Below are 17498 nucleotides of genomic sequence, written 5' to 3' on the forward strand. Positions count from 1 at the left end.
AAACGCCGAATTCTAATTTAAATATTTGTTATCATCACTATAAATCCATTATCAATGTCTGTTTTTCTTCCACAGTTACGTATTTTGTCCATGACGCAAAACAATGGCGGACGGTGCCTAAACACAAAATATCGCGACAGTGCACAGATCTGCGACTACTAATATCAATACGGTTAACAATAAGTTAAATCGAGAATTCGAGAAGACAAGAACCCATTACTCGGCGGGAATTTGGTAATCCGATCCCGCGAACGCCGTACCTGTAAATCTGTTGGCCTTTGCGCAAAAACAAAAAGTCAATAATGAAACAAATTGTACTCTAGATAAGCGCAGTAGCGCAAGTAGAACGGGCAATACCTACACTTGCACAGACCGCTGCGATGAGTTCAGACGAACGCGTCGGATCGTGTTGGCCAGCCAGCCAGCAGTGATAACGGCGCCGAACCGTCGGCGGTAGCGTTGAAGACTCGCAAGACTCGATTATATTCAATACCTGTGACCGAACCGGTGAGTATATAATATTATTATTATCGTCGTGCCTTTTCGCGTTAATATTAAATATTTAATTGCAATATTATAATATTAGTTTTGGTTGCGCGAACATCGATTTTCGCGCGCCTATTTGTTGTGTGATAATATCGCTATACGTAATATTTTCTCCGGGATGTGTTTAGTATTGTGAATTTTTTTTCTCTCCGTCACTACTTCTACACACATACCATCTCCCTCCAACCACCACAACAAGCTGTGTCCTTCGCCCGGGTTTCTGTGGCCCCGCGTCACCCACACTGTAGCCGTTGGAGGGAAAAATTTTCTGTTCACCTACCCGTTAGTAACAGTCGGTGTAACTTACGCATCGTAAACATTATAATTATTATTATTATTATATACGTAATACAATAATAATAACAGTATAACACTAAGATTGTTTATTTTGTTTTCATGCTGATATCAACATCGAGTGGTAAATTGTTATACAAATTACCAGTGGATTTTTATTTTTTAACATTACATATTTTTACCGTCTAAGACAGGTTGATGATTATTAATTTATTATTATAAATTATTTTTTATGAAGAGATAATTCCCTCAATACATTACAAAATTGTATTGTGATTTTAAAATATATTTCACTGATCATTTTGGAATAATTATAGTAGTAACAATATTGTAGATTGAACTTTAAAAAAACTTAATCATGTTTTTTGTTAACATTTAATTTGTATTTTAAATATTATACAATTTTATATATTACATTTTTTTGAGTGTATGATAGGTAGTTTATATAGTATATTTATTTATTGAGATTTTATGTTATTAAATTTATATTTTATTAAATTTTTTTTAATGTACTTCATAATCTTTTTAGGTGATATTTTATTATGTCGTGTTCAAGAATAACTGAGGTAGCAGATGAAGAACAAGAAGATGAAGAAGCTGATGATACTTTAGTAGTAGTTGTTAAGCCCGATGGTACAGTTACTATAGATCAAGAAATATTCAATAGAGTTTTGGGTAAGTCATTATACATTTATAAGTATTTTAGAACTTAAGGGTAAATCATTTCATACATTACATATATCTAGTTGTTGTTTTATTTTCATGTAATATACTGTGTTTGCAGAAACCAGGTTCACTTTATCGTTCATTAACTGTAAATATTTTTCAATTTTGTTTGCGGTACGTTAAAGTAGACTAATGGATCTTAAATTCCTATCACTTACAATTTTTTTACTCATGTATTTTGTGCATACTTAACACAACCTCTTTTTTGAATGGCAATCCTATTTTGAATTGATCAATTTTTTCCGAGCAATTTTGATCTATCAATATATTCTAACCCCAAAATTGGTGAAATTAGAGCTAGGTATAACTTTAAAAAAAATGTATTAAATTTTATTTTTATTTTTTTAAGTTGTGCATATATTTTGTTTGAAATTTAGAATTGTATTCACTGAAAATAACTGTTTTTATAATATTTTTATATTAAATTATGTAATTTCTGTAATTTCATAATGTGTAATAATAAAATGAAGAAATAATTCATAAATAGTAAATAATTAATTACTTGAATAATTAGAAATGGACCGGTTCTTAGAAAATTTTCGGGTCTGGTTCCAAAATATTCCCCTTCGATTCTTAATACCAGAACCGGCACTAGCCCATTCCTATTAATAATAAATGTATAATGTATAATATGGTGTTTAGAACAAAAAAATATGTTAAACATAAAAAAATTGAATAAATTCCGTGTTTGAAGCATACAATATATTATATATATTTAAAATGAAATTATACAAACATTTTTTTTTTCATTATTATATTTATATTAGTTGAGATATTTTATATATTTATAATTTATACAGAATTTAAATCTTATATTATTAATTACATATTTTAATTATTTTGACTCGTAACTGATATTTTCAAAATTATTCCTGCTTCAAGTCTAGTCATATAATTTAATCTTATATTGTTGAACTTCTTTTTTTAGAAAATAAAAAGGAAACCATGAATATTATCCATTTTGAAAACAGCAGTAATACAGGCATTACTACCAATCCAGAAAATGGAGAGCCCGAAATCAATTTGACTGTGCAAGGATTTTATCCTTCTATTTCTACCCAAACATTCTTATCCCAAGGTAAGATAATATAAAATTTAATCTAGATACAAAATAATTGTCTGGGGCATGTTATAAATAAAAAACAAATATCAAATTAATTATTTACAGTGGATTTACTGAGTATTTAAAGTTAGATAGCTGGATAAGTGTACCAACATTTTGAGTAAATCACTTGAATCTTATAAACTTTAAATTCCTTTAAATTATTTGTTCAATAACTTCTGGTTCAATATTCATTTTTTACATTAAAATCCACATAGTACTATATCTAAACGTAAGCATTTATATTACTATTATACTACGTTATTTTACTTTAGTTCATGTCTGAGGAAAAACAAATTACCAGTCAGTAGATTTGTTTTATTATTTAAAATATTTTAATTTTAAATTAGTTTCATGTAAAGCATAATAAATAATTAAATCGGTTTAATATATTTGAATGCTGAACCTTTTTTTTTAAATTATTAAAATATTTGGTCAAGATACATTTAATTGTCTAGGTATTAGTAATATGCTAGATTTAATTAATTTTAACACATGTATACTATGATGTAACTACATCCAAAGTAACTAATTTATTTTGATTATTTTTAGCCAATGAAAATAGTGATATGGCAACAGCTAATACTATTTATTTGGATCATTGTTACTACAAGGATTGCCCACCAAACCCATCAGAAAACACTTCTGATTCTCAGAATACACTCTCTACTGGAATGCAACATATTACAAGTAATCAATATAATGATTAACTTAAGTACCTAATACGTTTTAAATTAAAATTAATATTTTAGATAAATTAAAAAAATCAAATACTGTAAACAAAAATGAAGAAATTGAAGAAATTACTGTTTCAATGGATGATTGTAATTTTAACAATTCATTGTGTGTAGTTTTGGAAGGTATTTATTAAATATTACAATAATTTATATTAATATTTTGTAAACTTATTAAAACATTTTTTTTTTTTTTTAGATATAAAATCAGCCATGCCATCAATAATACCCAATAATATCCCAGAAAGTAATTTACCAAACAACAAAAGAATGCTAAATTTAAGAGTTGGAAAAGTACTTACAAATATTAATTATTAAAAAGACTAAAATAGATTTTTTAATGAATGTGAATACTAATAATTTTTATTAATCTAGAATGAAAAACCAAGAAATAAGGGTCCTATATCATTTAAAAATACAATAACTAAAAAGAAACCAGTTGAAATACAAAGTAGTCAATCCGGTGATAAAGCAAGAGTTACAAAAACAGTTAAACGTTTGTTACCAACGGTAAGATTAATATTTATATACTTAGTATTATAACAGTAAAAACAATTTTAGTTATCTATCTAAAATACCTTATCTAAGATTCTAAGACAAAGCATAAAATTATATTTTTTAATATAGCATGCAATTAGTATTTATTTTTATAAAATAAATATTTATTAGGTGTGCACGTTTATTTTAATTATTATTTTTATTGGCAATTGTTTTAATTATTTTATAAAATTAATGGTTGATTAATTAAACATTAAAATTAATTTTCTATTTTAATATTGAATTTGACAATTAATTAATATTAAATAATTTGATTATTGCTGTTAACAAAATAATTCAATTTTGTACTTTTAAGTATTAATGAACCTTTTGATGATTATGTACTTATTATTAATTAAGTAACTAATTTTGAGGTACAAAATTATATTTAAAATTTTGTAATATTTATTAGATTAATTTAGACTTAAGATATCTAACATGAGTCTCAAATTAATAATTATATATACCAGCGGTTTCCAATCTTTTTAGTTGTGCGGACCACCGATTTTGTAAAAATAATTTTGAGGTCCACTAATGACTAATAGTAGACTTATATACATATGTATATAATATTATTAGCTACCTATATTCAGTGGCGGATTAACTTTCACGGCGCCCTGCAGTACGCTTATTGTTTACAGCCCCCCTTTTTAAATACTATCCAAGGATCGTAGTTTAAATGGGCTAACATCGAAGAGTGATGGGTTATCGGGTATAGCTGCCCTGGGAGTGAAAAATAGTAATGGTTCAATTTTTTTTTTGGTTCATTTTTTTGAGAATAAAAATAAAATAACATAACAAATTTGCCACTCTAAGCTCAAACCTCACGAGCCTAATGGTTAATCCTCCACTGCCTATATTATAAAAAATAAAATATATAATAATATTATTGCAAAAATCAGTGGCGTATTTAGGATTTGTTTAAGGTAGGAGATATGACTAAAATTTTCGATATAAAACGTCTTGGAATTTTATTAATTACTTTACTGATAAATGTAAAAAATATAATTATAATTCTATAAAAATTGTTATAAAAAAGAAGGGTGTAGGTGGGAAGATATATCTCCCTAATCTCCCCCTGTAAATACGCCACTAGTAAATATATACGTTAGTTATTTTAATGTTATATGGACCTACAGGTTGGGAACCGCTGATATTATACAATATATAATATAATATCTATATACAAAACAAAAATAGTAACTTATCAAAATTTAAATTATAAAATATAAAGATTAAAAAACAAATTATATAATGAAATATAATTATCACAATTTAAATTAGGTTAAAGGTAAAATTACTATGGGGGAGGGTACTGAAAATTTAGAAGGATATGGTCAATATGTATGTAAGAGAGCTGTAAAAATAAATTAATTAGAATATGTAGTCTGAGAGGGGAACACAGTCAAAAAGTATATACTAGAGGTTGCATGGTGAAGCTTCTCTAAGATAACTATGAACAAGTATATGTTGTAGCCTTCAGGGAAAGTAAATAAATTTAACAAAGAAATAAAAATTATGGTGGTGTCATAAATATAAGAATACAACTACTGAACATCGATTAAAGAGAAAAACAATGGTTTAAAATGTAGTAAATTATCATATGGTAAAGTAGGAGAGAAACTCAAAAGAATTGCTAAGAAAATTAAATTCCTTTGAATAGGGAAAGGGTAAGAAATTAATTGATGAGAAACTCTGTAAGATGATATTAAATCAGCTTTTTTATTTCTCTCGATCCAAACATAACAAGGTGCTGAAAGGAACTTAAACAAATAGAGATTTTAAAGGTATATGATGGTGGGGTGAAATGAGATGAGTTTCTTGAATTTAAAGAAATAAAAGCTTAAGAATCAGAGACACTTAAAATTTTCTCTTAGACCCTAAATCAATAGTACAAAAAACAAATTTAAGAACATTGGAAGGTCATTGATCATTTAATGACTAAGCAAAATAATTGTATTTTATTTTAAAAGTAATTTTAAGTTTAGGTTTAAAAAAATAAAAATCTGCTGGATTGGAGGTGACGAATTTGTCAGTAAATATAAATAGCAAGTAGGAAATTAATTTATTTAAAAGGTTGCTAAAAAGGCTTAGAAAGGTATTGTTAATAATTATGGGCAAATCCCAAAATATTGATGATAAATTAATAGGATTAATATACTAGGAGAATTAAAGTTTGAGATGCCTTTTGTCTTGAAAGTTGTCAAGTAGTTGGATTATTATGTTAATTTTTTGTCTGAATTGTCACTGTTAATTTTAATTTTCCAATGTCAGTGACCGTTTGCTGGCTTTCACCAGTTGCCAATATTGCTTTGTCATTGAATAGTTATTAATTAAATTTAATACTAGATTAGAAATAGTACTACCCATAAATTAACTCTCCGATAAGCATTGTAAATTAAAATTACAATATTTTCCCATGTGTATATTTTAGTCGAAAATTAATATTTTTACTAAAATTTGTTTCTATTTTAATAATTTAAAATTATATACTTTTCTAGAAGACTTATCAAGTACGTCCTCCAGTTCAAATAAAAAATAATCGACAAAAAAAATCTGATGTTATTGTAGACAATGTTTTCTTGCAAGCCAATGAATTAATTCGTCAGTCGAGTATTGAACCAAAAAAATACATACAAAATCAATTGATGTTCAAAAAGAATAAAGATAAAATTGGAATTGAAAGTTCTTTAGATTCTTCAACAACTCTACACAAACATGTCTCAAAATTATTAGACGTACCTGAATTATTTTCTTCTCCGGATGTTATTTTAGATGATAACAAAACATCTATTCAAACAGAAAATGTAGAATTGGATCCTAAAATAATTGTTATTGATAAAATTGATGAAATAACAACTGAAGATAACCTTGTTTCTGACTCAAAGGATTTAGATCAAATGATTGTAAATAAAGAAGAAACTGGAAGAGTACGAAAAGTTTCAAATCGAATGAAAGATAATCCAGTTGAAATTACTGTAACTAAAACAGTAGAAGACATACTAAATGATATTAGTTCCAAAATAGCTAATCAAACAGAAATTATTGATGAAGAAAATTTAATCGATGAACTAGCTGATCTCAATGAAGACCTTAACTCTGTATGTAAACTTAAACGTGTATAAAATTGAATTAAACTAATTTGTGCATATTTTTCTAGTCAAATTTTGTTGCTCCATCTAACTCTAGTCATGACTTGATGAACAAACTATTATCTGATGATAGTCTTAATCAAAGTGACAATAATGACTCTATAACATTAGGAACTGATGACAAATCTAAAGGTCCTACTGTAGTTGTTTGTGGAAAATCTGGTAGAATAGTGACACTGCCTCCAATCGAGATTCCTAAAACTCGGTCTTTAGTAAAAAAAGAAGTATGTTTTTATCAATAATATTTATAAAATTACACTTTTTATACCTTTTATTGTTATTCTTTAGAATCTGGATGCTAGTATAAAAGAACAAGGTAGACAAAGACGTTCATCAGAAAAGTAAGTATAAATAAACAATATTTAAGATATATTCAATCATAACTTCTTATGTGATGTATATATATATATATTTATTTTTTAGTTCCAGAAGTATAAATGATTATAGTGAAGAATCAGATACCGATAGAGAAGGAAACATGACTTCAGAAGATGATCCAAATAGACTATGGTGTGTTTGTAGAAAACCTCACAATAACAGGTAATAGTTTCAGATTAAAATTACAAAATTCTAATTAAAATAAATATTTATGACTTAAAACTTGGTTCAGATTTATGATATGTTGTGATACCTGTGAAGATTGGTTCCATGGAAAATGTGTGGGTATCACGAAAGCCTTGGGTGAACAAATGGAAGCTCGTGGTGTTGAATGGAACTGTCCACCGTGTAAAAAAAAAAGGACTGAAGATGCGCGTAAAAAATCTGAAGAAGATAAAGTGAATAAGAAATTGGAAGAAGAAAAGAAAAAAATACTTAGTTCAAAATCTCCTGTCAAAAAAAAACGAAGTTATTAAAATTCAACCTCAATTACAACAAAAATGTGCTCAATGTGATAAAATAATTGAAGGTGTAGCAGTAGGTTTATTTTGTAATGAAGTATGTTTGGATCAGCATATTGAAGAAAGTGTAGCTGCTATAAAAGCATGTTGTACGTCAGATTCACCAGATATTATTTTCTTTGATAAAAAAAACAGCAGATTAATCACTGGTATGTATCTATTATATTATACAATATATCAGGGGTGGACAAACTTTTTTGGCCGCGATCTACTAAAAATATACTTCACCTTTGAGGATCGACTTCCATAAAAAACCTAACAACCATGATTAATTTTCGTGTGCGTGGCCTAAAAATAAATTCTAACATGATTGACTTTGAAATCGTTTGCGATCGACCGTTTGGCCGTCCCTGCAATATATATACAGGATGATTTTTTTATCATGAACCACTCATTATTTCAAAAAGTATTCATGTTTTTGAAAACATTTTTTTACATAGTTTCAAGTTGTTAAAAAAACTTTATTTTTTAAACTCAATATTCTAATATGAATTAAAAGTAATAAATTAGATATTTTTAGTATTTTTTACTTCAAATTTAACTGAAACATAAGATAATAAATAAATTTAAAATGGTGGGCAAGTGGGTATCACTCTGTTGTATAGTAGTGGTGAAGAGTAGGTCACTATAATGGATGTGTTAAATTTGAATGCAATGACAGGTATTGTGTACAAAAACAATTCTGAACGGAAATGATTTGTCAGTCTAGGATATATTATATTATTACCTATATTTAAATTGTAATTTATTTTTCTCAGTTACTGATGAAAGTTTCAAGTTTCTACAACATACTTTTTTAATAAAAATAAATATTTTAAATCATTTTAGAATAAAATATCGTCATTTTACGCGATTTCGTAAAAAATTAAATTTCATACGCTCATAAAATTTTATGCAAAACTGATTATCTACCTATCATCAATTACGGTCTTCACTGAGTATCAAAACTGTGGCTATTTTTGAAAATTTCTTTTGTATTCTCTTTTATTTTTGCTATGTACTCATTTTTTCTTACAATCGCAGAATCAAAATTCAGTTGAATGACAAAAATGTCATCCCAAAAAATAATTTTACATTTTATCAAAATTTGTTGTTTAATAAAATTGATAATGATAAAAACTCTAAACAAAAAAATTTGTATTTATTCAATGTTTGTTTGTCTCGTGTCAGTTAGTCTGAATTCCTCTTCCTGTTCAGTAATTGATCACTTTTATGACCGCGTCATTTGGTTTTGAAAAAAGGTCCGACCACTTACATTGGGTCTCCATCATTGGGCATTCCAATAGGTGTTTTTCGTCCTGTACACTTCCACATTCACAGAGGTCACTATCTATTTTTTTCCATTTTACTAGGTTTTTCTTGGTTCTGGCTACCCCTGCTCTCAGCCGGTTGAGTGTTTTCCATGTCTCGTATTTTAGATTTTGTCGTGGTGGTAGGCTTTCTATCGCACGTGTCCAAATAGGTTCGTTGACTCTTGCTATGTTTCTTTCTTTCCACATATTTTGTCTTTCTTGTTGCGTAATCAGGAACTTTTGTATTGTGCATGAAACTCTGTCTTGATTTGAGGCGTTTTGCCGAAACTGCATACCCGTGTAAAGGGTGCCTTGGGTCTTGATTACATTTTTATCTTTCAATTTCAGTTATCGTTGTTCTACGTATGTCTGGAGTAGCTATGCCACTTAGGGTATGAAGTTTATGTACCTCTGTTGGTCTGAAGCATCCTTTTATAATTCTGCAAGACTCGTTGAGAGCTATATCGATATTTTTCGCATGTGCTGATGATTTCCTAACTGGGCATGCATATTCGGCAGCTTAGTAGCTTAGTGCTATTGCTGAAATTCTCAGGGTGTTTGCGTCTACACCCCATTTGGAGTTGACAAGTTTCCGTAGTATGTTGTTCCTGGTATTGACTATGGCTCGGGTGTTCTCGCAGTGTTTTTTAAAAGTTATCTATCCAGCGTCACTCACAGGTACTTTGGGTGCTGGGTGTGCTCCAGATACTTATCTTCCCAATTAATTTTTAGTTCTGTGTTTGCATTTCTGTTTTTTAAGTGAAAAGAACACGTTTGCGTTTTATTGGGGTTTGGTCTTAAGTGGTTTTCTTTGTAGTATGTAGACATTTCTTTCAGGGCAAGTGTCAGAGTCTTTTCTATTTCTTCAAACGTGTCTTTTTTAGAGATAATCACTAAATCATCTGCATACAGGAAATGTTTTGAGTTTAAATTCGTTGGCTGGTCATTTGTGTAAATGTTGAAAAGGGTTGGTGCTAACACGCTGCCTTGTGGCAGGCCACTGCCTTGTTTTCGCCATCTACTCTTCTTGCCTTGTAAGCTGACATAGAAACGTCTTTTGTTTAGGAGCATTTCGATAATTCTGGTGAATTTTATGTCTAAAGTTAGTTCGTAAACTTTTCGTTTCAGTTTCCTAAGATTTATTGTGTCATAAGCTGCACTCAGATCTACAAAAACAGCTCCTGTGATTTTTTTCGTTTCAAACCCGTCCTCTATATGTTGTGTAAGATGCAATACCTGGCTTGTGCAACTCTTTCCAGGTCGGAAGCCGGCTTGTTCGCTGATCAATTTCTTGTCTATTGTGGGCATGACTCTGTTTAGTATCATTCTTTCCAGTAGTTTGTACGTGTGACATAGAATAGCGATGGGTCTGAAATTGTTCGCATCCGTTGGTGACTTTCCTGGTTTTAGTAATGCAATGATAAGGGTCTTTTGCCACATTTTGGGAATTCGCATTTGATGAATACAATGATTATACATGTTTGGGAGCCATTCTCGTGCTCGGGGTCCCATAATTTTTATTTGTTCCGTGCGTATATCATCAACTCCTGCTGCTTTTCCATTTTTCATGATTTTTATGTCAGTATTTAGTTCTTTGATTTTAACTTTACAGTTTTTGAGTTAAGAAGCAGTTGACTGCCAACCTCATTTGCGGTTACGTTTGTATATGTCGGCTCCTTACGTTTTTCACAATTGAGTTTTCTAATTAGGCGCCATGCTTTATTGGTATTTGTTTTCATATCCACTCTTCTACTGTATTTTTCCACTCCTTCCTTCTCTCCTCAGTAATTACTTGTAATAATGTATCTCATACCTCTATGGTTTCTGCAGAGAACGGGTCTTCGTTGTACTTTCCTTCATATTCTTGTAATCTGGATTGTAGTGATTTTTTCATTCCTGGAATGAAAGCGGTTCGGCATCCTCTAGGTATGCATCTCCTTGATGATTTCATTATTATTTCTACAAACGTTTCATAGTTTTGGAAAGTAGGGGTAATATGTCTTAATTTCTCGTCAAACTCGTCCGCAAATCCTTTCAAGTTAGCTTTCTAAAAATTAAAACTTCTTCGAAACTGTATATTTGATGTCGCTATCGCAGCTCTAATCACACATGATAATGGGCGGTGCTGTGTTCGTGGGATCGGTTTTAGTATATTTTTTACACATTAACTAGCTATGTTGTCACTAGCAAAAATTTTATCCGGGTTGTAACCCTTTTCCATCTATCACTGTCGAAAGAAGGTGCGAGTTTAGCGTCAAAAATTAAGTTAAAACGATTGACTTCAGCCCAATTTTCTACCTTATCCCCGTTATTGTTGGTTTCCGCATACCCCCAGCTAGTGCTGTGGCTGTTGAAATCCCGAGCGACGATTCTTGTATTATTGTCTCTAAAATTTTCCTGTTCTTCGAAGACGAAATTCTCATTTGGGGGATTATAAATTGACGTAATTGAACATTTTCCTAGATCGACTGTTAGGATCTCGATGTTATTTGTTTCACTTTTAGACGCTGACTTAACGGCTATATTGCTTTTTAAAAATATAGCGCTTCCGTACTTGTTATGTGGTCGTTCTATGATCAGGGTCATACCGTTAATTTTAGGTCTGTTTTGATCTTCGCCTCTGTTAGTTTCCTGTAAAAGAAGTATTTCGCAGTCTTGCTCTTTTATCATACCTGCGATGATTATTTATTTTTGTGGTGTAAGACCCTCTATGTTGAGGGACACCAAAGTCAATGCTAGCCCTGATAAGGGCCATTTTGGCTGACTGTGGTTGGTAGGATTGGCTAGCGAGTGATGCATATTTTAAAAAAACCTTGCGGAAAGGCGTTTGGAAAAACAGGCATAAACTAAAACTCGCTATTACCAGGGGCACCACGTGGAGGTTCCTACCTTGCCTCCATTTATTCACTGAGATAAGATAAATACCAGCTATGGGTAAATACTTATTTAAGGAATGTGTCTTAATTTAATACCAGACCTTATCAAATGTAGATCTGTCATTAAACATATTTCATAAAGAACTTTTTATAAATTTAAATTATGTTACAGGTGAACAAGCTCCAAAAATTGCAAATATAAAACAATGGATGAAAGATAACCCAGCATTCGAAATTTTAAAACCAGGATCTAAATATAACCTAAATAAAACATCTATTAAATCTCAAAGTAATTCTAAATCAATCCCTAATGCATTTAAAAATTTTAAAAGAGATAACGAAAATCGCCTTAAGAGACCGGCAACAAGTCCAGATAAACATAAGGCAAAAGAAATTAAAAAAGATTTTGATGTCTCAGAATTATTACAACCAGATAAAATTAAACTGGTATTCGTTAAAAAAGATTTGTCAAAACCAATATTACCTCAAAAGGAACCTATTAAACATACTACTCCTCAAAAGGAACCTATTAAACATACTACTCCTCAAAAAGAACCCATTAAACATACTACTCCTCAAAAAGAACCTATTAAACATACTACTTTTCAAAAAGAACCTATTAAAAATACTATTCCTCTAAAAGAACCTATTAAACACATTATTCCTAAAAAAGAACCAATAAAAAATACTATTCCACAAAAGGAGGCAACAAAATGTGTACAACCAGTAACACAGATAAAAACAACATCCCTTTCAAAAACAAGTGTTGTGCAAAAAGTTGTAAAGAAAAAACCAGAACTGGTTAAAAAAATTGAATCTATAAAAGAAATTTTCAATGAGAAAAAGGGTGAAGCACAATTGCGTACTAATGTTCGTAAATCTTTATTAGAATCATTAAGTAGTAGAATATCTGAAGAACCAGAATTAAAAACAGCTGAACAAAACTTGGAGGAATTAATCTCAAAAATTGAAGATGAACTTTATAATCAGTTTAGTAAGGTTGATCAAAAATATAAAACAAAATACAGAAGTTTATTATTCAATATAAAAGATCCAAAAAATTTAAATTTCTTTAAGAAAATTATATTTAAGTGGGTTACTCCATATCAGTTAGTACGTATGACTGCTGATGAAATGGCATCTCAGGAACTCGCTGAATGGAGAGAACGAGAAAACAAACATCAAATAGAAATGATCCGAAAAACTGAATTAGATATGATGAATCAGCCTAAAGCTTTACTAATGAAGACTCATAAAGGAGAAGAAATCATTGAGTCCAAGGATAATAAGGAGACAATAGTATCAGAACTTAATCCTGATATTAAGGTTGAGGAAAAAAAACCACAGATTTTATTAAAATTAACCAAAGAAAAGAAAAAGAGCAAATATAAAGAAAGTAGTAGTAGTGTTGAACGTGAACGTAGACATCATAAGTCTAGTAGAAATCGTCATAAATCACACAAGGACAAAAAACGTAGAAGTCGTGACCGCAGCAAAAGCAGAGACACAAAGAATAAAAAAGTTGAAAAAAATAAAGTAATTGAATCTGCTGTTGAACTAGTTACTAACAATATTAAAGTGCGTAAAGATGAAGATATTAGTGATAGAGAACCAAGTTCAACTGTTGTCATAGCAACTCCACCTAGAGTGGAAGAAGAAGTTGGTCCTATATGGAAAGGTACCATCAATTTCACTGATGTTGCACGTTGTAGTGTAACAATGTCTCGATTATCTGGTAATGTGATTGGATTGGAGGCAGAACTTAATTTAACAGTTCTGGAATGTGTTGGTCGCATCAAACAACAAACTGTTTGGGAATATATGGGTAAATTGAAAAAAACTGGAACCAAAGATATTATTGTAACAAAATTAGTATCAAGTGGAATGGAACAACAAATGTCTTATCTGAGTTTATATCAATACTTAAGTGCTAAAAACCGCATAGCAGTTATTGACAGTAAACCATTTCCAAACATAAAAGATTTTTATCTATTTCCTCTTGGCTGTCATAGTCCTATTCCTCAAGTACTATTGCCATTAGATGGACCTGGCATTGATGACTATAGAACACATTTGTTGTTGGGAATAATTGTACGAAATTCTAAAAAACATTGGGTTCCATCTTGGAAATCATCTGAAAATAATTACGTGTTACCTGATATTAATGATACTTTGGCGTTACCTCATCTTAAACCTGCTTTTCCAAAATCTAGTCAAGACAGTTATTCACCAAAAGAAAGTTATACTCCCCCAAGATCACCAACTAACAAAATTCTCAGTTTACCAACACCAGTCTTACCAATATCTTCAGGTAAACATTTTAAGTATTGATAATAGTGCATATACAATAGGCAGTAATTAGTGTGTAACATTGTAGCTATACCCTGTCTCAAAAGAGAATAATCACTTTTCACACATACTGACTGACCACTCCAGCAGTGTGCAGTGGTGAGTCCACATTTCCTCTACCTTGCTAACTAGTGACATTTCCTAAAAATAACGTTGATACATTTACGACTAATATTCTTAATTAGTAATATTATATTTAATTTGGAGACCTTTCAATATAGGGGTATGGGGTATGGAGTATGGATCGTTGGTAGGAGATGCGCGAAAATAGACAATAATCTATTGGCCGACTGATTATTCTTTTTGAGACGGAGTATAAACCACTAATTTATAATATGATTGATAATAAATTAATTAGTGAATAACTATTTTTTTACATACAATATAATATGTATTTTATTTGTTTTTTTATAGTTTTGACTGATGATGACTTGCCTTATATACCCGGAGAAGAAGAACCATACTCACCTGTCGATGAAGATGTACCTAGCTTATCTGATGATATAAATGCAACTTCAAGTATTCACCAACAAATGGAAGAATTGACCAGAAAAATTGAAAAAGAAAAATTAGTTATACAGATGATGACTGCTGGTTCTCAAAATGCAGTTCTCATTGATGACGAAGTATGTATATTATATTATGTTATAAAAATCTTTTCCTAACTTATTTACCATTATTGTTATACATAGTCACTAGATCCAGATGAAGAAGTCTATAGTCCTACAAGTGAGCTGGTCCCATTAACATCTGAAATTCAATTGCCTAGTAATATTAAAGATATACTTTCTTCCATTAACACAAAAGAAATACTTTCAAATGAAGCAGAAAACTCTAAAACTACAGCAGATGTTGAAAAGAAGTGCAGAGATCCTAGACAGCGAACTTCAACAGCTGAACCTCCACCTCCTGGCTTAGAAGATGAGTTTACACCTCCTTGTAATCCTGACATAAGTTTACCTCCACCACATTTCTCAACTCCATACATGCAACCTATAAATTATATTGCACCTATTCCTTACCCTTATCCTCCACCTGGGTATATACCTGATGCTTACCCAAATCAATATGGACCTCAGCAACCACCTCCACCTCCTCCACCAATGGCCTTAGATCAAGGAAAATACAACAATTATAATCAACCTGGTTATGCGTACAATTCAGTACAATATCAACCACCCCTTCCACCACCTTATCCAAAAAATAAAAAAGGATCAGGATTTTGGGGCCATGGTAGTTCTAAAAATGAACCTAAAAAGAAAAAATTTAAAAAATCAGGTGATCGGAGAGATAAAGGTTCTTGGAGACGTATGTAGTTGTTTCCTAAATGATTTTTATGTTCTTGGGTCATGTTTTTATTAATTTTATGTTTTATATGTACAACTAATTTTATTTATCTTGATATTGTTAAGATTTTTTTTTTAATATATTTTACACAATTTCTTATATCTAATGTAAACTTGACATGTATTTATGTTATTCATAAAATATTGTTATAAATTTTATTGTATTTATTTATAGTTTAAATATTATCAGAATTAATAAATATAAATGTACAAAACTAAAGTGAATTTGTTGTGCAGGCACGTTACAAATGGAACATGATGTTACATAATTTTTTACAAATAAAATGTACAACTTTTATACAATAAAATAACACCGACACTTATTCATGTTTTTAAAACACAGTTATAATTATCGATGTTAATTTTTCTCAATAAAATTAGACTACGCAGATTTGTGGCTTCATAACATCTTGTCATTAGATTTTATTTTTGGACTACTACAACATTTAATAAAGACATTTCAATAAATTAAATCATAATTTAACACCTTAGACATTTGAGTCTATTGTCTATTGATGAAAACAAAATCATTTATGTTTTTTTTTTCATTGTCTTAATATAAGTAAGTATGTATACAACATATATAGTATTTGTAAACACTAAACATAGACTTCTAGGTATTATTGTAATAGATACGATGTAGCATAATAATATTTTTTAATAAGTTTGGTGTACCATTAGTTTAGCTATTGAAATAAAATCGATTAATTCAATGTAATTTATGTGGCATAATTTTATTTCATAATCTAATCTAATAAATTGTAAATATATATTGTAATTTTAAATGTATGTTAAAATGATTTATCATTGAAATCATATTTAACATTTACATTGAAGTGACCTATTCCTGGTGTTGTAAAAAATACTTTTAAAAAGTATTTGAGTAATTGCTCAATACTATCTATAATAAAGTATTTGAAATAATCTTCAAATATAAAAAAAAATTATTCAATTAAATTCTAGGTATTTAGGTTTATTAATCAAAAATTTGAATCTTACATTTTAAAAACATATAAATTATAGTACCGACAAACCGTTTCGATCGTCGTCAACGATAAACTGTTTTCTAGAAAAAAAAATATATAATTGAGCTATCAATAGACGAAAACTAAAACCGATATCGAATTGTCCATAAATTAATAATGATTATTGATTAATATAACGTTTAAGCATGACGACGACGGCACGGTTTTTTATTTAACAAGGATTACAAGAAGAAATAAATTAAGGATTAAAGGAATAAAATAGTATTTAATAGTAAAAAAAAGTATTTAAAATATAATTTAAATACGTCAATATAAAAAGTATTCAATACGGAAAAAAGTATTTAAATACTTATACTCAAATACTTTACAACACTGCGGCTATTCAATAACGAGGTTCACAGTACACTCTGAGTGGACCGTTTGTCTATGTCAGGGGCGGCCAAATTTTTTTGGCCGCGATCTACTAAAAATATACTTCACCTTTGAGGATAGACTTACATAAAAAAATTTCATATTGTTAACTTCCACCATGATTAATTTTCGTGTGCTTAGCCTAAAAATAAATTCTAACATGATCGACTTTGAAATCGTTTGCGATCGACGGTTTGGCCGCCTCTGGTCTATGTAGGTAATAGGTATTATTATCTAGTTATACTAGA

General features: G+C 29.8%; 1 protein-coding gene across 1 annotated transcript; it reads left to right on the forward strand.

The window, feature by feature from the left end:
- The first annotated feature begins 182 nt into the window (after positions 1–182).
- On the forward strand, positions 183–16571 carry LOC132917545 (death-inducer obliterator 1). Its single transcript, XM_060978327.1, is given in 16 exon segments — positions 183–507; positions 1370–1515; positions 2495–2644; positions 3221–3358; positions 3421–3528; positions 3602–3696; positions 3778–3912; positions 6441–7040; positions 7100–7315; positions 7380–7432; positions 7515–7631; positions 7702–7926; positions 7928–8139; positions 12331–14469; positions 14922–15133; positions 15200–16571. Coding segments are annotated over 15 exon segments (5157 nt in total). The 5' UTR covers positions 183–507; positions 1370–1382; the 3' UTR covers positions 15824–16571.
- The last annotated feature ends 927 nt before the right edge of the window (positions 16572–17498 follow it).

The sequence above is a fragment of the Rhopalosiphum padi genome, chromosome 1 (assembly GCF_020882245.1).
Source record: "Rhopalosiphum padi isolate XX-2018 chromosome 1, ASM2088224v1, whole genome shotgun sequence".
Taxonomy (NCBI): Eukaryota; Metazoa; Arthropoda; class Insecta; order Hemiptera; family Aphididae; genus Rhopalosiphum; species Rhopalosiphum padi.